Source organism: Podarcis cretensis (assembly GCF_951804945.1).
Source record: "Podarcis cretensis genome assembly, chromosome: 17".
In the NCBI taxonomy this organism is placed as follows: Eukaryota; Metazoa; Chordata; class Lepidosauria; order Squamata; family Lacertidae; genus Podarcis; species Podarcis cretensis.
Window position 1 is genome coordinate 15,738,171 of NC_137187.1, and position 26,355 is coordinate 15,764,525.

The following is a 26,355-nucleotide window of genomic DNA, read 5'->3' on the forward strand; positions in this document are numbered from 1 at the left end:
CAATCCCCAGGCTCTGACCCTTCTTCCATTGGGGCTTCCCAAGCTTGTTCCTTCCACCTTTTCTCTGTATGGGGCATTTTCAGGGAGAAGCAGCGGACAGGGTGCGGTGTTTAATACCTTTTCCAATAGCTTGTGCCCTCCATTTGGGGTTGTGAACTGGTGGACCTCCAGATATTGCTGGACTACAATTCCCATCCTTGACCATTTGACCATGCTGGCTGGGGCTGACAGAAGTCCAACTTATTCTGGAGGGTCAGGGGTTCTCTGATTGCAAAAGGATGACATTGCTCTTTTTTAAAAAAAACATTTCTGGTCTTGCCAAATCTTGTTAGGAGAGCTTTCCCAGCGCAAATTGATTTTTGCTTGAAAGCTCATGCTGCAGCTCCTGGTGGCATTATAATAGTCAGTGTTCTGCAATCAAAATCAAATCAGAGCACATTTAAAGAATTTGGTGTAAGCTCTTAAGAACCATTGCGAGTCTGGGCTTTGCATGCTTGGTATTCTTTGGGTACAATACTCTAGTAATCAGGTAATTTCTCCCTTCAGGGAAAAATGAGCACATGTACTTAGTCAGAGTGGGTGGTTATTTCAAGAGGCAATTCTGGCCACATTAAAAACCATTTCTGCAGTTAAAAGCTATAGAAGAATTTCAGAGCAGCTTGCATAACAGAGTGTACAAGGTAGTAATTCTCCCTTCTTCTCTGTAGATTTGTGTCTTCACTCCATGTAAGTTTAGTTAGATATTAGATCAGTTGTTTTTATTACCTGTGTGAAACAATCAGACAAAAACTCTAATGGGTTTTAAAGATGGAGAATGCCACAACACATTTTACCATGTGGGTATCTATTGCTGAAAATGTAACTCAGGGCTAAGGAACTTTATACCCTCCAGAAGTTGTTTGACTCTCTCTTGTATGTGTGTTTTACATGTGAGGAAACAGAATGCTGGAATATGGATGTGATTTGCTGACACCATAAGAGAAGAGGGGAAGGACTGATCATAAACACAAGGCTCTTTCACATAAAGCTAAACCATAGTTTAGTGTTAACGTACAAATACAGCCATGATGTACAGTGGTGCCTCGCAAGACGAAATTAATCCGTTCCGCGAGTCTCTTCGTCTAGCGGTTTTTTCGTCTTGCGAAGCAAGCCCATTGACGGCTTAGCGGATTAGCGCTATTAGCGGCTTAGCGGCTTTTAGCGGCTTTTAGGCTTAGCGGATCAGCTGATAAGCGGCTTAGCGGCTTAGAAAAAGGGGGGGAAGGGGGAAAACCCGCAGGAACTCACAAGACATTTTCGTCTTGCGAAGCAAGCCCATAGGGAAATTCGTTTTGCGAAGCGCCTCCAAAACGGAAAACCCTTTCGTCTAGCGGGTTTTCCGTCTTGCGAGGCGTTCGTCTTGCGGGGCACCACTGTATGTTTGTATAGACTTGGCAAAACAACTTGGTTATTGGTAGCTAACATAGGGACCTCCAGATGTTGCTGGAACACAACTCCCATCATCCTCGACCATTGGTTTTGCTGCCTGGGGCTGATGGGACCACCTAGGTTGGATTACTGCAATGCGTTATTCGTAGGGCTGCCTCTGAAGACAGTTCGGAAGCTTTAGCTGGTGCATAATTTGGTGGCCAGGTTGCTCAACTGGGAAAAGACAGTATGACTATATCACACCGATCCTGGCCTGACTGCCAGTTCATTTCCAGACCCAATTCAAAGTGCTGGTTTTGACCTATAAAGCTTTCAATGGGGTGAAGGAAGGCGCCATGACACCTGGATCGGGTGTCATGACGTAGAGCGTATATGCAGCGTCGCTACGTACAACGCATGCGCCACACGTAGTGACGCTGCACATGCGCTGTATAGCGGTTTGCCGCCAGCGCCGCTCCAGCACTGTCTGGACAGTGCTGGGATCCCTCCATTGCCGCTGCAGCTTCAAACGGAGGATCCTCCAAAGGCAGTGACAGCCACAAGCCTCCACGGGGTGACTTCTTGTCACCCCCGCAGGCATGGAACCCAGGGAGTACCCATGCCCCCCGATTGCGACACCACTGTTCAGGACCGCAATACATCAAGGATGACTCTCCCCATATATAAACTGTCCTGGACTCTGCGTTCATCATCTGAGGCCCTTCTCCATGTTATTCCTCTACGTGAGGTCTGGAGGCTGGCAACACAAGAACGGGCCTTTTCTGTAGTGTTTGCCCATTTGTGGAATGCTCTGGCACCTTCATTATATATGCAGGGCCCTCTTAACCATAGGCGCCAGGGGTATGGGGCACCCAGGCACCAGGTTCTCAGAGCCGCCACGCCTAGAGTCCGGGGCCCGAGAGTTGGAGTCCAGGGAAGAGCCCGCCCATCGGTCGGAGCGCCTCAGTGGGCTCTTCTGCTGCAGGTGGCTCCGCGCTGCGAGTTCGAGGGTGAGTGAGCCAGCGAGGCTCTGATGCTGCTGGCCGGCTCTGCCCTCCTGCTTGCCTGGGATTGGTGTAGGGCCATGGAGAGGCTCGCCCAGCGCACACTGCTTACACCACGAGGCACCCGGCTTCGCTCAATCACCAATGCCAACGTCTCGGGCTGGTTTCTTGCGCTGGGCTCTTTAAGTTTCCTGTTTTCTTTTCCTGAGCAGAGATGAGCGTGGTGTCAGCTCCCTAAAACTAGGTTGACAACTCTGGGCACCCTGGCAACGCATATGCTTAAGACAGCCCTGTATATATGTTTAAGCACCAGGCGAAAACATTCCTCTTCAACCAGGCCTTTGGCTGATTAATATCCAACAGCCTTTTAAATGTATATCTGGGAAGGGATCGTTATTGTTTTGTTATTTTGGTTTAATTATTTACTTGTTTTTTATCTAGTATTTTATTCTGTGAACTGCCCTCTTTATGGTAATAAATAAATAAATAAATAAATGTAGATAGGTAAAGGTAAAGGACCCCTGCACGGTGAAGTCCAAAGGTGACTATGGGGTTGCACACTCATCTTGCTTTCAGCTTGAAGGAGCCGGTGTTTGTCCACAGACAGCTTTCCGGGTCATGTGGCCAGCATGACTAAACCACATCTGGTGCAACAGAACACTGTGACGGAAACCAGAGCACACTGAAACACCATTTACCTTCCCGCAGCAGTGATACCTGTTTATGTACTCGCACTGGTGTGCTTTCGAACTGCTATGTTGGCAGGAGCTGGGACAGAGTAACGGGAGCTCACACCGTCATGGGGATTCAAACCGCCAACCTTCCAACTGGCAAGCCCAAGAGGTTCAGTGCTTTAGACTACAGCGCCACCCGCATCCCTTAAATAACTAGCGTCCAGCAATATTTGGATGACACCACAAAAGCTATCCGTATATTACATGTTAGAGACACTATACGGATTACAACCAGACAGATACAGACAGGTGTCCGTATGCAAGGTGGAGCTATAGAGCCATAAAATACCTGCGTCATGCAGATCAGGTGTGTCTTAGCAAATTTGCTTCTCTTTTCCTCCTTGAGTAAGCTGACCTATTTCATCTCGAGGGCTTTTTTTGAAACCTCTGGTGTAGGAAACCGGACACTTTAAAGGTTTCTATGAGCTGTGAAACTTCTGGAATCCAAATTCTTTACTCTGGCCGACATCCTAGAAGGCTGTCTGTGCTTGGGCTTGACATTCTTGAAGTGTCAGGGCCCAAATAGCTTTATTCATTGGTCGCAGGAGATCCCAGCAGTCCACTTGGAATTGCATTGCCTCATAGTGGGTAGCAGTGACTTCCACTCTGTCTGGTGTTTTGACTTCTGGAGCCGAATGGCACAGCTGTAAAGCAGCTGTGCTTCATTTATGTTTGAGAACAAGGCCCTATTGTCCGTCTCAAATATAATTTACCCCCCTCCCTTTCTCCCACGCTCCTCATTCATTCTTATCCACCCTGCTTTCCTATACATTTTTGGCCGCGTACGGGAAAAGTAGCAACGGAGAGAGAAGTTCGCACTACGAAGCCTGACATTCACATATTGTCAACATCTATCAGGAAGAAACTGCAGTCATGTCTGCATTTCTTTTGGCACAAGCCAGAAATACAATAAATTGGCTCAGAAACTGACATAATTGAGAGTGGAGTCCTTTCCGTAAGTTTTCTGTACATAGAATGCATATGTGATGGGGGGGTGTAGTGGCAGGATCTGCCCCACACCCAGTTACTTATCATCAATGTGGAAGCAAATACATGTACACTTGGATGCATGTATTATTGCATCAGGCACTGAAGTGTGCATGATCAGGGTATGAAACTGTGCTCGGCCTGTGTGCATACAGCAAGACAGTGTGTTGACTGTGGTGAGGCCAAGCTATCAGGGATATGACTGAGGGGCCTGGGACCAGCAAGCATGGTCCCAATCTACCCATCACAAGAGGGTATCAGGTGAGAGGGATCAAGTACCCAAATAGAGCTATTGTGCTATATTGTGAATGAAGTTCCTACTGCCTCGCAGTGGCAGAGCTAGCCGCCCGGGGGGGGGGGGGGCAATCGGCTCAGCAATCGGCATCCAGGGGGGCAATCAGTGCAGCGATCAGCGCCCACAGGGGCAGTGCGGCGATCTGCTCAGGGGAGATTTTGTCAACCCCCTCAGGGATGACACCTGGGGTGGGCCGCCCCCCCCCTTCCTACGCCCCTGCCGCCTCGCATCCCTGCCTTCAGCCATCAATTCACTAACTGACTTTAGGCAAGCCAATATCTGTCAGCGTCATATCTGCAATACACAGATGATAGCACAGGGCTTTTGTGTACGTTGCTGAGATACTCTGATGGATAGCTGAGACAAATACTAAACAAGGCTTTGCAATGCATGTGTTGATCAGAAAGGAGGCCCATTGAGTTCAGTGGAATTTACTTCCAGGAAAGTGAATTCAGCAGGCGTGGACTTGGTCTTTCAAATTTCAGCAGCACCCTGTGCAAGGCCAAAATGAATACAGTCGTACCTTGGTTTTTGAACAGCTGAGTTCCCGAACGTTTTGGCTCCCGAACACCGCAAACCCGGAAGTGACTGTTCCAGTTTGAGAACTACTTTTGGAAGCCGAACATCCAACAGGGCTTCCACGGCTTCCAGTTGGCTGCAGGAGCTTCCTGCAGCCAATCAGAAGCCGCGCTTTGGTTTTCGAACGTTATGGAAGTCGAACTGACTTCTGGAGCGGATTCCGTTAGACTTTAAAGGTACGGCTGTAACTTTGTTTTGTTTTTATAAGGTATTAAAAATTATCCCTAATTAATGCTTTTTCTCAATATACTGTTCTGGGGTTATGTGTTTGTGTGTGTTTTAAAATAATCTTGAATGGCCCTTGACCCTTGCAGTGTGCCTTGCTGTTGTGAGTCTTCACCTCCAAACTGTTGAAATCTGGTCCACTTCACACCTTCATGTTCAGAAAGCCACTGGGCTGTGTTCACAAGCAGGATCTATTTTCTGCTGCCTCTGGTTGTCATAGGCACATAATAAATACTATCTTGCTTGCTTCCCCCTCCTCTCCATTTCTTTTTCCTTTTATTTTATCCTTGCCTCACTGAAAGATGAGCCAGCAGTATAAATCCAAGAGTAACAAACCACAAGGCTCTTTTAAAGGTAAAGGGCCCCTGACCATTAGGTCCAGTCATGACCAATTCTGGGGTTGCGGTGCTCTTCTCGCTTTATTGGCCAAGGGAGCCGTCGTACAGCTTCCGGGTCATGTGGCCAGCAGGACTAAGCCGCCTCTGGCGAACCAGAGCAGCGCACGGAAACGCCGTTTACCTTCCTGCCGGAGCGGTACCTATTTATCTATTTGCACTTTGACGTGCTTTCAAACTGCTAGGTTGGCAGGAGTTGGGACAGAGCGACAGGAGCTCACCCCATTATAGGGATTCGAACTGCCGACCTTCTGATTGGCAAGTCCTAGGCTCTGTGGTTTAACCTTAATTTGTGGATTTTCTTAAAAAAATGCAGGTGGTTGGTCACCAGAGCAATATACCTCAGAAGTCCTCAATTCGGGAGTAGCCGATGTGATGATCTCCAGATGTTATTGAACTTTAACTCCCATCTGCCCCAGCTAGCATGGTCAGTGATCATGGATGGGAATGACTGAAAAAAATGCAAATTCTCCCGGATTAAGGTGTGGATTATTTGTCTCCAAGTATTGTCGTAAAAAGAGCCAACTAGATCAGGCCAATGGCCGATCTAGTCTAACATTCTGTTCTTACAGTGGCACACACACCCCCATACAAAAAAATATATCAAATACATTAAAATGCATATCTTATGGTAAAATATATTTAGAAATGCATACATGGATATAAAGAATGCATTTAAATATATGTTTGTGATAAAGCAGACACTAAATATTTAAATACAGTCGTACCTTGGATCGCGAACGCCTTGGCTCCTGAACAAATCGGCTCCCGAATGATTGAAACCCAGAAGTGAGTGTTCTGGTTTTGGAATGATTTTCGGAAGCTGAATGTCTGGTGCAGCTTCCGCAGCTTCCGATTGGCTGCAGGGTGCTCCTACAGCCAATCGGAAGCCGCACTTTGGTTTTTGAACAGTTCCAGAAGTCAAATGGACTCCCGGAACACATTCTGTTCAAGAATCAAGGTACAACTGTGCCTATCTCATTTTGTGCAGGTTTTTGTTTGTTTTTTGTTTTAAATCACAGATTGATGCACAACTATGAAAGATTAAAGTGCAGACATGCTCAAAGCATTTCCCATGCCTTTTTTATTGCCTCTCAAACATATCTAATTGCAGGAGGGATAGCTGGGGTGGGGCGCATGCAGAGATACAACAGGAGATCCTCCAAGTTGCTGAGCAGCATGATTTTTACTGCAGATAAAGTGTTTTATTATTTCTAAGCATGCAGTGATTTATCAGAGATGTCTTTATTATCTAATTCTAGACTGTAGGTTCCTCAGGGCAGCCACCTGTTGCTTTTCTTTATGGTACTCTGTAAAGCACCTTTTAGAATAGGACATAAGAACAATGACAAATCCTCCAAGTGTCCCCTTTTTCCAGGGACACTCCTGGATTTACAGAAGCTGTCCCGGTTTCTGAATTGATCCTGGAATGTCCCGCTTTTCCTTAGGCCGTCCCTATTTTCATTAGAGAAATGTTGGAGGGTATGGAGTTATGCAACCCCTGAGCCAAGGAGATAAGTAACTAACTATACATCCTTCAGAAGACATTGGAAGGCAGCCCTGGATAGGGAAGCTTTCTAGTGTTTAACATTTTATTATGTTTTGATATATGTTGGAAGCTGTCCAGAGTGGCTGAAGCAACACAGTCAGATGGGTGGGGAGTAATAATAGTAATAATAATTTATTTCTTTATAGCCCACCCATCTGGCTGGGTTTCCTCAGCCACTTTGGGTGGCTCCCAACAGAATATTAAAAACACGATAAAACATCAAACATTAAAAACTTCCCTAAACAGGGCTGCCTTCAGATGCCTTCTAAAAGTCAGGTAGTTGTTTATTTCCTTGACATCTGATGGGAGGGCGTTCCACAGGGCAGGCGCCACTGTCTGGTTCCCTGTAACCTCACTTCTCGCAGTGAGGGAACCGCCTGAAGGCCATCGGAGCTGGACCTCAGTGTCTGGGCAGAACAACGGCGGTGGAGACACTCCTTCAGGTATACAAGGCCGAGGCTGTTTAGGGCTTTAAAGGTCAGCACCAACACTTTGAATTGTGCTTGCATTATGGACGTCCCTATTTTCATCAGAGAAATGTTGGAGGGTATGCAATAATTAAGTATTGACGTGAAAGATGGTTTTCTACTCTCTTTGCTGGGTGGCAAATAAGATAGCAGAATCCCTGCATGTGTGGATGGAGATAGGTGTCTACCTGGCCACACACCCCTTTTGCCACATCCACCATTGGTGTGTAAGCTCTGGAAACTTGCCCCTGAGGGAACATGATCCTCAGGCTAAGGAAGGTTCCCCACACCTGACACAGCATGTCACCGGCTAGACATGGCAACAATCCATAACTGTGCTGGTGCTCACAATGTCTCCCTTTACATATGGTGTGTGAGTGAATCACTGTGGTAATGCTTGTAATAGCTGAGAGTCAAGAAAAATGGGTCACCGAAAGGCTCATTTATTTTTACTACATTCATTTCCACAACACTTTTCGTCTTAAGCAGATGTGTCAAGAGTTACTTCAAGGAAATGCAGCAGCGCTTCTGAGGCGGCAGTTGTTTACTGTTCAAGCTGCATGATGATGACACTTCTTTTTTTTTTTCAGGTAACGACAGAGCCATCAGATTTTTAATTGGGATTGTATGGGAGAAGAGGTTTTCTTTTCTTTTAAAGAAAGAATTCGCTGCTAACTGGTTCTCTGTGTCCCCACCCCCGCCCCTTGAAAATGTGACAAGATGAAAATCTATTCAGTGGCTTTAAGCCATGTAAGCTTTAGTCACAGAGAACAAAGAGGCGTGTAATGCCTTTTTTATGTGGCACACTGGAATGTGACGCTGTAAACCCCCACAGGGGCTTTATTATCAACTGCTTCCAGCCTAAGCACTGCAGAAGCGTCAGGTGGGGAAGGATGTAAGTTGGAGCCACAGTTTCTAAGGTGGAGTGGAAGCCCTGATGGGGCAGATGTAGGAACTGCTCTTTCCCAGTGAGTTCTGGGAATCCCAAAGTGGATGTAGTTTAGGGTGTGTCCTCTAATGTGCCTTAAAAGCCATGGAGTTTCCACTCCATCAGCACCCTGGATATTTCAGATCACATGAGGAGAGGAAAACTAGTGTGGCTTGTGGGTTGTGATCTTTGCAAATTTCTTGAGGCCTCTCTTCCTATCCTATGACACCTCTGGTGTACTGCACTGGCAGCAGAGAAGCTCACACCTGTCAATTTCAGTTCCTCTCAGTTTCTCATTTCTCTAATCTTAGTTCAGTTCTGCACAGTTTGGTTCTCAGGAGATCTTAAAGTTCAGTTCCCCGCAGTTCTATTTCAGTTCCTGAATTTTTGTAAGTCTTCATGAAAATTCACCGCAGATTTCCTACAAATTTCTCCAAATAAATAATTTTGTATTTTCAGTTTTGCCGAACATACACATTTTTCAAGCAAATTTTCCCTAATGCATATTTTTGTTTTGAATAGTGGATGGATTTTATTTTTTTCCACACACTTCACCTTGTATATTCATACTTCTGCACAATACTTGGCTGGAGAACGGCATTACAAAATAAGGAGAAGTGCCAACTTCGATGGATGGCAGTGTTTTTGTTTGTGTATTGTTTTAGGAAGTGTAGACTAGATAGATTCCCCTTCAAATGAAAAGGGAATCCCTCATGCCCTCTCTGCCTGGCATGCTGGTGGCCTTATAACAAATAAGGTGAGGTCTGGTGTACCCTGCCGGGCAATACCAGCATGCAGGAGGCCTGAAGGAATGTCTAGAGCAGCCAGGAGGACAGAACTACCACCAGCAGCAGCTCACTTTTCTGCTACAAAACTTCTTCGGCCAAAACAGAGGCTTCACAACACCTGCGAAGAGGTATGGGCATGGCAGACCTCTTGTGCACACTCAAAGCAGATTGAGGAATCTCTTCTGTGTACCACATTCTGCTTTCGGATTTTGGCATGGTGGGATGGATTCATTTCCTGTTCGACCAAAACTTTTTGGAAGGTAGCCTAGCAAGTTCTTTCAGTTTACCGGATAAGCCCATTTGTGAGGATGGGGTGAGAGTCAGGGCAAGTACATGGCGTGGGTTGATACCTGTCCTGTATAATACAAGACTGTCCCATTTTTCAATGTAAAATGTCCTGTATTGATATGATTTTGTCCTGTATGTCAGGTCTTCTCTCTCTCTCTCTCTCTCTCTCTCTCTCTCTCTCTCTCTGCCAAGTTAGGGATCCTCTCCAAATGCAGGTATTTGACAGGGTGTGTGAAAGGTCATGTATTTGATCTCCGGGTAGCCATGCACAGACAGATTTACAAATTCATGTGTATGTGACAAATTCCAGAGGGGCCATCCTGTTAGGCTGCAATAGATTGTAATGTATTGCTTTGAAGTCACTTCAGCACTGGGGGGGGGGGGATCGCCCTCCAACTGCCATGACCTGCCCTGTCCTGTATTTTGCCAGAACAAAGGTGGCAACCATAGTTACTACAGTCAATTCTTCTATGCTGAACAGGTCTGCTACTGTGCCACACGAGAGTGGCTTAACAATCCATCGCTTATCACAGGGAATTCTGGGGGTTATAGCTCTGTAAGGGGAATAGGGGTCTCCTAACAACTCTTAGCACCCTTGACAAAGCCCAGCTTCCAGAATTCTTTGGGGGAAGCCACAACTAAGTTTGCATTGGAGATAAATTGAGTTTTTAAGGAAGAGTTGTTGAGGAGTGGACCTGCGAGTACCATTGTTAAGGGTAGGTGATCGCTTTCAATATTGTGGCCCACTTCAAACTCGATAACAAACTTGTGTGCAAATTGAGAGATTGCAATGACACTGCCGCCAAACTTTGTAAAATGGGTATATTCCCCGGGCCGATCTCCCTCAGTACAGTGGTACCTCAGGTTACATACACTTCAGGTTACATATGACTCCGCTAACCCAGAAATAGTGCTTCAGGTTAAGAACTTTGCTTCAGAATGAGAAAAGAAATCATGCTACGGCGGCACGGCAGCAGCAGGAGGCCCCATTAGCTAAAGTGGTGCTTCAGGTTAAGAACAGTTTCAGGTTAAGTACGGACCTCCGGAACGAATTAAGTACTTAGCCCAAAGTACCACTGTATTACCGTTTAATATTAACAGGTCCCTCCGCCTTATACCCTGGGCTAAAGCCCAGGGGGTATCATGGTACAGTTATACCTCAGGATGAATATGCTTCAGCTTAAATATTTTTGGGTTGCCCTCCACGGCGACCCATAAGTAACGGAGCGTGTTACTTCCAGGTTTCACCACTTGCGTATGCGCAGACACGTCTTACGTTCGCTTCAGGATACAAACGGGGCTCCGGAACGGATCCCGTTCACATCCAGAGGTACCACTGTACTTTAAACATGGTGTGAATGTGGCCTGTGACAAAATCTTGTAGGCAAACATGAAAAGGGACTGGGGAAGGGGAAGAAAGTTAAGTAGCATCTGCATTACCCAATCTTGTACTTTGGCGTCATTTCTGTTTGTTTGCCTCCTCTTGCTGCTCACTCAATCCCTGCCACTTGGGGAATTCTCTCATTAATGTGGTAATATCACAACAGAATGAGGACATATCGCTCTCACTCTGAACTGGCTTTGTGATGAAGCTACGTTGCCAGATATTTTGTGGCAGCATCACAAAGCCAATTCAGCAAGCTTTCTGCCCTCACTCATTTGCTGCTGTGCTGGGTTTCTCCATCAGTTTTGTACTCATCCATACCTTGGGAGTCTCTCAGGCATGTAGTTATGCCCCTTTTGTTGATGGTTGCCCTGCTTTGGCTACAAAGCTATTGGCACGCTGGGACTGAGTTCAACCTTAGAAGGAGTGATAAGTGTCCCAGCAGCTCAAAATCTGTTCCCAGTTTACTCAAACGGTCCATAAGACTTAGTTGAATGGATGGAATATAAATATATTATTATCAGTGGGATTACTATGTCATATATATAGTTTCCCAAAGCATAGCAGAATCTTCCTTTTGTAAGTGTTAAATGAGCCCAGCCAGTAAAGCCCACTCAGCACTAAAATTGCTCTATCATATATATCCATCAGAAAAGATTCACAACTTCCCTTTGACTCATAAAATCATAGAACTGTAGAGTTTTAAAGAACCACAAGTGTCATCTTAGTCCAGTCCTCTGCAATACAGAAATCTTTTGCCCAATGTGGGGCTCGAACCCAGATTAAGAGTCTCATGCTGTCACATAAGTACAATAAAAAAAACCCACAACTATCCTAAGACACATGTGTCCTTCATCTCTTTCTGTTCTCTAGTCTTAGGTCTCCTGTGTGCCTGTAATATCTTATGACATGGTCTGGAAAGTCTCTAGGGATAATGTGGCAATGTGACATAAACAGCAAAGCTAGGGTGAGGCAGAAATCCAAAATGCCATCTAAGTTTCTAAGGTGATGCTGGTGCATTTAGGAACACAGGAAGCTGCCTTTATACGGAGTCCATCTAGTTCAGTAATGGCAGCAACACTCCAGTTTTTCAGGACGAGGTCTCCCTTAGGCCTAGATGAAGAAGCTGGAGATTGAACATACGGCAATTTATATCCAGAGCATGTTGTCATTCTCTGCCTGCCTCCCCCCAAAAAGTATCTGCACAGAACAAGTGTATAAACACCCAGTACTGATTCCTGAACATTTTATTTCTGGTAAAAAGCATTCCAGCCTTCAACATAAACCTTCCCAAGCATTCTGCAGCTGCTGGAACCATTTCTTAAACAAACCTTTGTGACTGTCTTCTATTTTGGCAGCTTGGGTGTTACTACTAGTCTGTGTAGGTGTTACTACTAGTCTGCAAGGTTGCTACTACAAGTCCGCCTACTTTTCTTCTGTGATACACTGAGACTCAAGAAACTGCACCTGCACAAGGGTTTCCCTGCTTTCCTTCCTTCCCAGCCATTTGTTTCTCTGTGTCTCAATAGCTGCTATCCATTAAAACACAAGGAACTGTAGCTTCATCCATTTAAAATTGTTGTAGCGTAAATTAAGCGGAATGTTGTTTAAAATGCTGTTGGTCGTACTGGTGACCCCCTGTGATATATATTTATGGAATGTCCTCCCAGCTGATGTCAGACAGATAAACAGCTATGTGATTTTTAAAAGATACCTGAAGGCAGCCCTGTTCAAGGAAGGTTTTAGTGCTTGATGTTGTACAGTGGTACCTCGGGTTACAGATGCTTCAGGTTACAAACTCCGCTAACCCAGAAATAGTACCTCGGGTTAAGAACTTTGCTTCAGGATGAGAACAAAAATCGCGCAGCGGCAGCAGGAGGCCCCATTAGCTAAAGTGGTGCTTCAGGTTAAGAACAGTTTCAGGTTAAGAACGGACCTCCAGAACGAATTAAGTACTTAACCAGAGGTACCACTGTACTGTGTTTTTCATTGGAAGCCGCCCAGAGTGGCTGGGGCAACCCAGTCAGATGGGTGGCATATAAATAATAAACTACTATTACTATTCTGTTTTAATAATAGTTACTGTTTTGTTCTATTTGTTTGTTAATGGTTGTGAAAGACTTTTTTCTGAAGAAAAAAAAAACACACCAGCAATTCAGTAGGGGCAAATCCAGCCAAAGTTGTGCACATTTAGGCTGCAGTACTATATACATTTACATTCATGGAATTTGATTCAGATTTTAATGAGAACCTTTCTGAAACAACACACGAACTGAAAATTTGTACTTCTCCAAATTTTGTGATCCATAGACTCTTAGAGTTGGAAGGGACCCAAAGTTCATCTAGTCCGACCAAATGATGAGTACAAAACACAGATATTAGGGGAAGAGTTGCATGTTTGGATACAGATATGTGTATATTAGGAGGTAAAGGTAAAGGTAAAGGACCCCTGGACAGCTAAGTCCAGTCAAAGGCGACTATGGGGTTGCACAGCGCTCATCTCACTTTCAGGCTGAGGGAGCCAGCGTTTGTCCACAGACAATTTTCCAGGCAAGATCTGTCCCAAAATGCTGATGAATTTTTGTCAGGATCAGGTAGCAGGGGATGGGGAAAGACTCATCTCCAAGACCCTGGGGAGCTATTGGCAATTCCAGTAGAAGATATTGAGCTAAATGGATAAATAGTCTTACCTGGTGTAATGCAGATTCCTACAATCTTATGCTTCAAAAAGGCATTTCAGTTGTTTTTCCAAGCATATCACATAGTTATGAGATGAAACATTTTTTGGTACTTTTTTTGGAACGTATATGCAGACGTGTGGGGTTGTTGTTTTTTAATGACTTAGAGAAGAGGAGGAGTGGCTTAATGATTAAGACAGTGACTTGTCAATCAATATTAAGCACAGCCCTGCTCCACAGAGTGGAGAGTTAGCATATGGGGCAGCCAATCAGTGCTGTGCAAATCTGTTATCCACTGCAAATCACAGGCTGTACATCTGCCCAATTTGGGGTGAGTGGATTTCCACAGGGCTAACGCCGCATTCCTTTGCATTTCCTTTGAAATGGCGGTGGCTAATTTTAAGCAGTGATTCCAGTTTGTTTTCTTTAATCTGTGTGAGACTTTCAAACCTTCATCGTTATTTGCCAGGAATCCACAGAAGCTCCCACGTGGATTTCTTAGGAGACCTTTACTGATTTTGTTCTCTAAAAGAGCCAGTGAAACAAGGTTTTGGAAGGAAAATGTCATTCTGCAGCAATGCAGGTTCATTAAGTTCCATTGTTTTGGGAGCAAAGCCATGTCGTCTGTTTGTTTTTAAATGCGGGAGTGAGCTTTAATTAAGCAGCCCACATTTGGGTGTGCCAAGACATTTCACCAAGAATTTGCAATTAAGCACGTTGAGTGTTATTGGATCTTCTGTTTCCAAGATGTCAGATAATGATCCAAAGGGCAAGAGTGGATTTAGCTTTCTTACTCTGTATTGATGCCTCTGGTGTTATAGAAAAATGGGTGCCGGAATGGGAACTTTGTGGACAATATCACACATCATATGGAAGCAATCCCAGGCAGGAAACTGAAACCAGTCTTGACTATCTGGTTTGTTTTACCCACCTGTATAATGCACATGTTTCAAAAGCCGAGCTTGTCTCATTCATTCATAATATTATTAGGTATACACCTAAAACATATATTAAAATTTTTTCACTGGAGTGATTTTAGTAGCATAGATCAAGGTGTTTGAATGGGGTCTCACAGCTATCTGTTAGGTTAAATCATTGGTATGTATGTGAGACAACTTACCAAACATTGGTAAAAACTAGACTTCATGACACTTAAGCTGAAGTGGAATCAACTTCACTCAAGGATCTTTTTTGAAAGACCAGTGAGCATAATCTCTTGATTTGCATAATATGGTCAAATTCCTTCTCATTAAGAGAGACTGTCTTGGCACCTATGTTATGTTTTGGGGTCTTTTTTCTGCTGGTCGTTTGAATGATTGCACTGTACCCATTGCTAGTCCTACTCAGAGGAGACTGATTGAAATTAATGTACATGACTAATTAGGCTAATTTCAGTGGGTCTTCTCTGAGTAGGACTAACTTTAGATATAACCCAATGATTTCTAGGAAGAATGGAAGCCCTTTTCAGACTATGTAAAGAGAATTATAATATAATGAACTTGTGAGCAGGATTTGAACTAGGAGCACCAGAAATAATTAGAGACTACTGTATTGTGGATATTATCTGAAAGAGTGAAGATAGGTTTCAGCAATAAGGTAGTATAAGAAAAACACCACAGAGAAAGGGATGGGAAGTCGATAAAGCAAAAGAAAAAATCATTATGTATTGGAATTTTATGTGAAATTTCTGGAAATATAACAATGCTTTAAAAAAAGATATAACCCAATGATTTTGGTTAGATTTGGCTGCATTTTTAGGGGTTTTTTGTTCTTACAAACAAAACGCAAAAAGCAAAAGAATGGCTGGAGTGTACTTACTGTAAAAATCAGTAAACCGAAGCCTCTTGGGCTTGCCAATCAGAAGGTCGGCGGTTCAAATCCCCACAACGGGGTGAGCTCCCATTGCTCTGTTCCAGCTCCTGCCAACCTTGCAGTTCGAAAGCACATCAATGCAAGTAGATAAATAGGTACTGCTGCGGCAGGAAGGGAAATGGTGTTTCCATTCGCTCTGGTTTCCATTATAGTGTTCCGTTGTGCCAAAAGCAGTTTATTCCTACTGGCCACATGACCTGGAAAGCTGTCTGTGGACAAACGCCGGCTCCCTCAGCCTGAAAGCGAGATGAGCACTGCAACCCCAGAGTCGCCTTTGACTGGACTTAACCGCCAAGGGGTCCTTTACCTTTTTATTATTATTGTTGTAAAAATCCACATCCATTGCTTGGTCCACTTTTGCCTCTGAAAGGTTGTCCACAAGGGAGCAAACCTCGCTTGCTGAAAAAGGTTCTCCACTCTATTGTAAGGACTACTGAGATACGTATGTGTAATAACTTGGACATCTGAGACCTATTATATAAAAACAATCCTATACGAAGCTGCCCAGAAACAAGCTTCATTAAACCCAATGGCACTTACTCTCACGTAACCTTGTACTGGGTTGCCCTGTTAATTACATTGAGATGAATTTGCCTTGGGTCTTTCGTGATAGGAGAAATCTAAAAGTCAGGGTAGCATAATACCCAGCTATGATATTGCAAAATAGCAAATAAGTTTTCAGATTCTCTTGAACTCGTCTTCAGGGTGGATGTCAAGCAAAATTATACAGAAACTGAAAAAAAGCAAGGGCATGATGTTGGAAATCAAAAGTCTGCAGTTTGTAGCATTTCTAAGAGAGCGTGGGAGAGGCGCTGGGCAAAATTTAATTAGATCTAATCTCTGCTAGGTGCAAAACAGATTTCAGGTTGAAATAAAAGCTGTCAGTAGCAATAGCAATAGATGCTGTTCTTGAAAACATAGAATTTAGCAGATACTTAGATCTGTCTCCTGGATATGTTAGTCTAACCTGTAAGGCAGGTAGCAGCAATAAAGTGCTCGCCTTTATATTATATTAACAAAGCTGGGGATTCATTCTTTTTTATGGGTTGGAAGATGAAAATCAGCATTAAAAGAAAGTAAAAACACTATTTTCTTTGTTAAGTGGAAAATTCAAGATGATGGCATTGTGAAGTAGAAGAGTTCTAATTCGTTTGACTCTGTGGCAGAAAAATAAATTTTCATATTTACAGTCAATAGAATAAGCACAGCCTGCAGAAATAAAGATCGGAAGAGGCCACAGATATCTTTCAACCAGAGGAGGAGTGTCAAAGTTTCCCCCACCACTGCGCCCGCCTCCTGTGCTACGAAAGCCTCATCGTCATCTCATTTTGACTCCCTCTGCCAGCATTGCAGCATCTATTGTGCTCTGTTTACAACTGTAGACGATGCTCAGAGGAGTCGCATTCTATAAGGAGCTCCCAGTACCAGGCTTCATTGTTGGCAAAGAGTGGCAGTCCTTCTTTTCCATCGCAGTCGCTTACTCTATTACGAAACTAACAGGAAAGGCTCGAATGTACAGGAATGAAGTAGATGTAGTGAATAAGTGAAGCAATCATATTATTTTTTTTTTTAAAAAAAAAAGCACAACCCCACAAACAGTGCAATTCTACGAATGCTTACTCAGAAGTAAGAGCCATTGATTTAATGGAGACTCCAGTCAGAGACTGGGACGCAGGTGGTGCTGTGGGTTAAACCACAGAGCCTAGGACTTGCCAATCAGAAGGTCGTGGTTTGAATCCCTGCGACGGGTTGAGCTCCTGTTGCTCGGTCCCTGCTCCTGCCAACCTAGCAGTTCGAAAGCACATCAAAGTCGATGCATCAGTTGGGGCTTGGTCTCTGCAGCAGCAGCCTCTCTTTCTCCTCACCTGCTCTCCAGCAGCCGCTATGAGCTGCCCAAGGGAGGAGGCCAGCAGTAGTGGCCATGGAGAGGCAATGGGATACTCCCTCACAGCCCCAGCCATTGCTCAGGACAAGCGCCAGCTCATCTCCTCCCCAAGCTCAGCAGCGACAACACTGGTGGCGGGGGAGGATAGGGACATTCTGGGATCAAATCAGAAGCTGGAGTGGCTTTTTGTAATTCTGGGACTGCCCCTGGGAAATCAGAACACTTGTAGGGTATGTTTCCATTGCCTTCCAGTTCATGGAGGGTGACTGACTGAGCAGGGAGTCTTCTGTCCTTGTGGAGACTCACCACTTCAGGCAGCTGCCCTCCATGAATTGGAGAAGGATGGAGTTGTAGAGTTGGCACAGTCATCCCCCTCATATGATTAAAGGTAAAGGTACCCCTGCCCATACGGGCCAGTCTTGACAGACTCTAGGGTTGTGCGCTCATCTCGCTCAAGAGGCCGGGAGCCAGCGCTGTCCGAAGACACTTCCAGGTCACGTGGCCAGCATGACGAAGCTGCATCTGGCGAGCCAGCACCAGCGCCACACACGGAAACGCCGTTTACCTTCCTGCTATAAAGCGGTACCTATTTATCTACTTGCACTTAGAGGTGCTTTCGAACTGCTAGGTGGGCAGGAGCTGGGACCGAACGACGGGAGCTCAACCCGCCATGGGGATTCGAACCGCCGACCATACGATCGGCAAGTCCTAGGCACTGAGGTTTTACCCACAGCGCCACCCACGTCCCCTAAATACACATGTCTGAAGAGGGCTTAGGTGCCACTGTTTTTAAATAAAACATGGGTTGCTACTTGTGCCTTAGATGAATGAACCATAATATGAACACAGGAAAATAAAGTAAAATGGTGATTCCAAAAATGATGATGATGATGATGATGATGATGATGAGACTTGAATAAGCTGATTGAATGAGAAGTAGTTTCTCTGCTATTGTCTTACGAGTAGGGTCGATTTCTTCATAGCAAGGGATGCTGGCATGTTCCTGATGTGGGGTTGTTGTTTTTCCAAAGCCAAAACCTGAGTCAGCAAGAAATTAAGAGAAAACCATTTGAATCTCCTGCTCTTAACCTGCGTCCTTCAGGTATACAAATAATAGCACGTTGTAAATATTTGTATTCGTGACACATTTGAGGAAATGTGTGTTTAAAAGGTAGAAGCTTTACTGAGCACACTTGACTGCAGTTATTGTTTGCACTTGTCAGCAAAATACCACATGCTGTAATTTTCCTTTGTTTGGGCTGTGTTATGGTATTTATTTCATGTTAGCACCAAACATAAATTCTTCCCTGTAGCCCGAGTATAAACTGTAACGTTGTGAAGCTTTCTTAAAAGGAAAGGATCTACAGTATTGTATATGCTTTGGAAAGGTCCAGTGTATGCTACAGATACTGAGAAGACCACAGCAGTGTAATAAATGTCCCTGGCTAAGGGATTCAGATGGCTATTTGCTGAGTGAGAGAACCTATATGCATAGCCTCACCATCCAGCAAATGAATGAATAACTTTCTGTCCCTAGTATTCAGCCACATCACAGAACTGTTGCTGATATTGCTGCTGCTCCAGCCCAAGTCCCAGTATAATTCCCCTCCTGATCGAATCGGGCATCTCTGCATTCTACCAACAGCATAGACACAGCTGGAAGAAACACCAACACATAATTAAGTAGGAAGGGCTGAGCTGTGCACTCTGCATTTTCTGTTCCATTTGTCTATGTGTGCGTTTTTTCAGAAGCTTTCACTGCATCCTATCATACCACTGGGTGCTAAGTGTTGAGATTTTTTACACCGTAGAACCCTACAAAATAATCCACATATAGCCAAGCCTTTTGGATCTTGCCTTCCTTTTCAAGGAGGGCTCCACTATGCTGAATGAAGTCACTTCTGGAGAACGTCAGATGTGAGTCTGTTTGATGATGATTTAGTAAACTTGTTTATTACTGCATCTCCATAAACATATTTATTAATACCTATGCTTCATCTATACAGATACCATTTTCCACTTAGATAACACATTCATTTAGTGGTTAGTTTTTGCTGCTATATGCTTTCCGTCGTTTTAATCCAAAAAAATGTGGATAGAAGAAAAATGATAACCGCATGCTGTTCTTTAAATGTTGTCCAAGAGTTTGAACAGTCAGTAAGTAAATTCTTGTTGTATGGTTTCACTTACTCAGAGGTAGCTGGCCAAAAAGTTGTTTAAGACCAACCCTAGTATGTTGCATTCTTAAACAGAGTCACATGCTAAAGCGTAAGCCTCATTGAACTCACTGGGACTTTCTTCCCAGTGAGTATTCTAGCACTCACTAGAAATATGTAATAGAATCTTAACCTCATATTTAACCCAACATTCAAGACACTATTTTTGTGGTGGTGTTGCTTAGTCTCTGTAAGTCACCTTGATTTTATTTTATTTTTGATGATGATGATGATGATGATTTCATCTATACTGCATTATATTGTTAAGAAAAAACGCTCAAAGCAGTTTACAACACATTAAACATAAAATAAAACAACCCAGAATAAAATATTACTGAAGAAAGTCAAATACAAATTGTACATTCAAAACAACAAAATTAACAGGAAGCTAAAATATTCTCCTAAAGATTTTTAAAAAATACATTATAAAGCAACTACAGAATACACATTTAGCACGGCAATACATATTTATTAAACATTTCAAAAGAAAATGTTACTAAAGGAAGTTGAATATAAAATGCACATTTACAACAGCATGATTAACAAGAGAATAAAATACTATCCAACACAGAACTTATCTGCTGCTGTTGCTGCCCGTCTTGCCAATGGTGGTTCATAGTGAGTAGCATCTCAGACTCACAGACCTGGGTCTGCACTAAGAGACAGCCAGGGTGGTCTCTGGCCTCTTAAGCAGCCTCAGCTTTTGTAGCTGGAGTCAGTCAGGACCTCACCCTCCCAGCCCAGTTGGAAGAAGGCCTGCAAGGCAGGGTGCAAGTCTTCCAGGACTCACAGCCAAAATTAATCCGAAAGTCCAGCCCAAAGCATGATCCTTTTGTTTATTCCATGTCAAATCTCAACAAGGGGTGGTAAAATTCTGTTTTCCTTGCAGGCACTGGAGTGGGGGGCTTTAAACATGAACTTGAGTGCAAAGCACTCAAAAGTAGGGAGTCTTCATAATAAAGTTGATGCCATCTTTCAGTAAATATATTTCTGCCATGGAGCACAAACACAGCACCTAGGGCTGGGCAAAATTCCCCCCAGGTGATGCTCCCAGGTTTTAGTAGTTGGGGGGGTGTTACATTTTTGCATGGAACTGGGCACAGATTCTTTTCTTTTTGCAACTGTAAGGACTGCCAGCTTCCAAGGACAGATCTTGGTGTCTCAAATTTCAGCGGTGCCCTATGTGTGACACTAAAATTTGGCACCCCTCTGCCTCTCGTGCTGCTGTTGGTGCATCCCTGGCGGTACAGTGGTACCTCTGGTTAAGAACTTAATTCGTTCTGGAGGTCCGTTCTTAACGTGAAACTGTTCTTAACCTGAGGTACCACTTTAGCTAATGGGGCTTCCCGCTGCCGCTGCCATGCGATTTCTGTTCTCATCCTGAAGCAAAGTTCTTAACCTGAGGTACTATTTCTGGGTTAGCAGAGTCTGTAACCTGAAGCGTCTGTAACCTGAAGCATCTGTAACCCGAGGTACCACTGTATCCCCAAGAGTCTGCACCCAGTGCAACCGAACCAATCTCGCTACCCTAAATCTGCCTCTGTAGCTTTCTGACACCCGTTATTTCATTTTCCTCACAGCAATCTGGTTAAAGGTGTTGTGAGAAAAACAAAATGGCAGCCACCATGAAAACGGGACGTGGGGAAGGCTCCCCAAACTGTAGCATGGAGCCCTTTTGAGGGAGGTTGCAGCCTATTCCCCTCACAGAGCTACAATTCTCAGAGTGGTCTACCAGTCAAAAGGGAATTGTAGTTCGGGGTGTGGGTGTATATATGAAAGAGTAGGGGCCTTCTAGCAACTTCCATTACCCTGAATAATCTACAGTTCCCATGATACTTTGGGGTAGCCATGACTGCTCAAAGTGGCATGACACTTAAACGTATTGTGCGGATTGGGCCTAAATAAATAAACAAAATAAACCCTGTGAAAACTCGGGCCACCTGAATTCTGCAGGTTGTTTGCCAAGTGGCCACACAGGACCATACTTGTAAGCAAGCCTTGCCGTTCCCCCTGTTTTGTTTGCTTTTTAATCTCTTACGTAATCCTATACTTTGGCTGGCAGCTTCCTGGACACTTGTTTGCTCTCCTGGGGGGGTATCCTTTGCAGTGTTCAAGGTATATAAGGACACGCACGCACATGCACACGCAACAGGGCTGGTGTCCCTTTAACTCGGTTGTTAGGTTGTGTACCCGCCGTTTCCCCCGGGGGGACACTGCTCTCGGTTGCTGCTCCCATAGCTGAGTCTGAGAGACAGAGAGACGGAGACAGAGAGACAGAGAGGGGAGACAAATATCTTCTCTTCCTCAGCAAACAAGTAGCTAGTCCTTAGCTGACATGTTATTTCCCTGGAAGCCTGGCTGTTTTGTGAGGCAGGTGGAGACAGTGGCACAGATGTATCTGGTGGCTTCTGTTCTACAAAGGCTCTGCTTCTGTCTCTCTTTCTAAAAATATACATATAAATTTGTATCTGAAATTCCTTGCTGCTTCCAGCCTCTCTACCTCACTCTGACAGGCAATTTCTCTTCTGTTTTTTCCCCCCACCCACCCTCTTTTGCCAAGGAAAAAAGGAAAAGGCAGACGGAAATAGAAAGGAAGAGGCAACAGCTCGAAGACCAAATACTTCAGCTGCAGCATTTCAAGGTAAGGGGCTGAGTTGTGGGGGGAGCCGCTGGGTTGACCAGAGCTGTTTTGTTATTAGGCATGCAGATCACACGTTGGAGAGCTGCAAAGAGCCTGTTCCGACATGAAGCAGCCTGCTCTGCCAGAGCTGTGTCTGTTCCAGCTAATCAGATCCTCCCCAGGTCTCTTTCTCAGTTACACGGCCCCATGTTTCTGAAAAGGATGGGGCAGAGCAGAGATTGGAAAGGTGTGGAATCTGGGGGGTGGGGGTGGGGAGCGGTGAGAGGAAGACATATGCTGCACGCAGCTTTATTGCCGCAAATTCATTCTTCGTTTTATACCTCTGAAATGCAATGGATGTGGATTTGGGTGTGTTCGCTGCATTGCTTAAATGGTTTGCTTTACGGCTCCACAGATGCTCAGGGGTTTTTTTTTCTGTCTCTTGATTACTATAGTATTTAGTCGTTACATTTTGTGTGTCTGTGTGTTTGCTTCTGTGTATCAAATTTCCTGATCTATTGATCTGAAATGGCACCATGCCATATAGACATAGAAGTCTAATTTGTGTCGACATCCAGAAATTAAGGGATTATGGATTGGAAACTTTGGGAGGTATATCCTGAAACATGGATCAATTTCCCCACCTCACTTACCTGGGTCTCACCAGTCCAGATTTTTCCAAACATCAGATATACCTTGTGGAGGGATCATAGCTCAGGGCAGAGCCTCTGCTTCCCTTGCAGAAGAACTAGGCATCCCCAAAGGATCGTTTTGGAGAAAGATCTCTGTTCAGAATCCTGGAGAGTTGCTGCTGGAGTGTCTAACCTCATGCAGGAGATCTCCCTGCCTTTACACACTCCAGTATGCTGAACACCTTTCTGTTGAAAGCAAACAGAGCCTGAGCTGGGAGTCTGGTGCTGTAAGGATGTTAAAAGCTTAGCAGGGTTCAGCTTGGTCAGTGACTGGATGGGATTTCCTGGGAATCTCCACACAAGTGGCTCTGAATTTCCCAAAGGGAGAATAGGATATGATTGTAAATAAATAAACAAATAGATGAATACACACACAGAGAGAGAGAGAGACTTGTCCAAAGCTTACATGTGATGTGTCCTAATGTCCACTCAAATAGCTGGCAGCTGCAGGCATTCAGCACCTGCTAAGATTGGGACTAGCAATGCATTTCCCCCTCCAGGCAGTGTTGTATTTTTATGCCGTAAATCCCACACATGTGTGTTTGTTGGGAGCAGGAAGAAAGTTTCCATCCAGGGCACTGCTAAAGGAAGGAGGTTCCTGTGTTGTGAGTCAGGTCTACTTCATGGATAATTTTATTTGTAGGTCTGGAAATGGATGCGATCTCAATTTCAGGCCCATGTGGCACCTTTAAGACTAAGCAATTCAGGGTGCAATCCTGTACATAACAGTGAGCAAGACCTATGGAATTCAGTGGTGCTTACTTCTGAATAATATACAGTTTCTTTGGCATGAAGCCGCACTAGAAATTGGGATAGCAGAGACCCCTCTGAACCAAGGTGAGACACTTAGATGCAGTGTTTAAGTGTCTGCTGTTTCTTTGAAAAGAAAGGTGATAGGAGGAGAACCAGAACAGGTGGGGGCACACAACTTTTCTTCCAGCAGAGAAGCAACCGTGATGGCAGGGACTCCTTCTGAACCAAAGTACAGTGGTACCTTGGGTTACAGACGCTTCAGGTTACAGACTCTGCTAACCTAGAAATAGTACCTTGGGTTAAGAACTTTGCTTCAGGATAAGAACAGAAATCGTGCAGCGGCAGGCCCCATTAGCTAAAGTGGTACCTCAGGTTAAGAACATTTTCAGGTTAAGAACGGACCACCAGAACGAATTAAGTTCTTAACCTGAGATACCACTGTAAGACACTTTTCTGTTTGGTTAAGCGCTAACTGTTGCAATAAGTGTTTGCAAGGGAGGAGGACGGGAAGAAAATCACAGCAACTTGGCGATGCCCCATGAACTCCTATCAGCCCCAACAGGTCTAGTGGGCGCCAGCCACTACTACCTATAAGGCAGGTCAGTATTGTTTTCTTATTTCAGATTAGGGGCTCTGCCCTGCTTGCCCTGTTCACCAAGCCAACCTTCTCTCCTTGCCAACTCCCCACCCTTTGCAACTCATGCTGTGACAGTATCATGGCCAATGAGCTTAATATGAAGCATGATTATTGCTTCTTCCATCCCCTCGTGACTTTTTCAACTCCTCCCCCCAATCACCTACAGCTTTTTCCTTCACAGAGCAGCTTGCTAAATTGCTCTGTGAAGCTCCTCTCCTCTCTCCCAGTGTGGTGTAGTGGTTAAGAGCGGTAGACTCGTAATCTGGTGAACCAGGTTTGCGTCTCCGCTCCTCCACATGCAGCTGCTGGGTGGCCTTGGGCCAGTCACACTTCTCTGAAGTCTCTCAGCCCCACTCACCTCACAGAGTGTTTGTTGTGGAGGAGGAAGGGAAAGGAGAATGTGAGCCGCTTTGAGACTCCTGAAGGGGAGTGATAAAGCAGGATATCAAATCCAAACTCCTCCTCCTCCTCCTCCTCTTCTTCTTCTCCCCACCCTTGCAGGCACATTTAAGGGAGGGGCAGGCACTCCATCCAGTAGCTTGCTAAACTTCTGGGTGAAGGGCCCCCACCCCATTAAACAGTTCCTCATGCTACAGTTGGCATAGACACCTATTGGTGGCCACAGGAACTGCAGAGCGTGGCAACAGTCTACATTGTTATTTATATAGGAAGATATAGGCAAGGCGAGGGCTAACTTGACTGAAGCCACTTATCAGGTTCCCAGTAGATGCAATAATCAAACAAAAGGCTTCCTGAGCTATGGTTTAGTCTCTGCACTACAGTAAACCTAAGTCAAATTTCATGGCATAAACAAAACCTGGAATCTGTTGCAGTGCCAGAGTTTGGGTAATGCTGCACACTAACTTGTTTCCATACATCTGATGTGTCTGCAGGTCCCACTGAACTCTATGGGACTCTAAGCCTCACTGAACGCTATGGGACTTACTTCTGTGTAATACTGCATTGCAAATCTCCATCGGGCCATTCTGTATTTTACTGGATACCTTTGTTGTTGCTCTCCCCCAACCCCACTTTTTTTAAAAAACTAAGCATAATGAATTTGTCTGGGTAATTGATTATAGCCTAAGCAAATACTCCATCAGTGTCACTACAGCCCTCCTGGTGGCATATATTGGCTGCTGTGCTATCAGGAAATAACATGATTGCATTTGCATGGTGCTACAGAGTTGCCATTTCACTCAGACCACTACGAGATCCAGGAAATATTTTTCTCCTCTTTCTTTTGAGCTTTCATTTCATAAGGCAAAGGACAAGTTTCCCACTGTTTCTGCAGTCAAGGGTGACATTTCAGCAAATTTCAGAGGAGGAGGCAAAACCAGTAGCAAATGTGGTGCCCCCACTAATGGTGCTCATCAGAAATTGGACAACTAATGGCTGCCATTTTGCCCTCCCAGGATTCCTTAGGGTGAAAGCAGGAAGGATTTCCCTCACTCTGATTGGCTTCACAGTGATGCTCTGTGACAAAGTCTTACTGTTAAGCCAAACTGCAGGAAAAGCTATCTGCTCTCAGTCAGGGGAATTCTGGGAAATGGGAAAGTGGGAAACTGCCACCTGCCAAGACCCTGAAACAGGCAGCAGAAGTTATAATGATAGTAAGCCAGATTCAGGAAACTATTTGCCCCACCTAAATACCCCAAGTTTTGAGTAAAAGTTCTTTCAACAGAATCTTTGCCTGGGAATAGATGAGAAATCCGTTCACAATCCAATGTGAAGTTGCCCAATTACTGCTTTCCAAACCAATACATGCCCCCAAACACAGCTAGCTTTTGATATCTGCACTTCTCCAAACAGTATAATGTCATTCTCCAACCCCCCAAAAAATACATACAAAGAAATTTTATATTCGAATCAGTGTTCAAAATTCCCCATTTTGCTACTGGCATGGGTCCAATTGTGACCATACGGAGATTTCTGGGCTCCAGGTTGGCAACTGATATCTCCATCGAACCAG

At 44.6% G+C, this 26,355-nt stretch overlaps 1 protein-coding gene across 4 annotated transcripts in view; it reads left to right on the forward strand.

Annotated features, from left to right (window-relative positions):
• The window catches only part of PALM2AKAP2 (PALM2 and AKAP2 fusion), a 222,086-nt gene that overhangs the window by 13,716 nt on the left and 182,015 nt on the right, over positions 1-26,355 (forward strand). For all 4 annotated transcript variants that reach the window (XM_079959176.1, XM_079959170.1, XM_079959175.1 and 1 more), the window contains exon 2: positions 22,242-22,322. In XM_079959176.1, the coding sequence (XP_079815302.1) occupies positions 22,242-22,322 (81 nt within the window). The remainder of the gene's footprint in view (positions 1-22,241; positions 22,323-26,355) is intronic.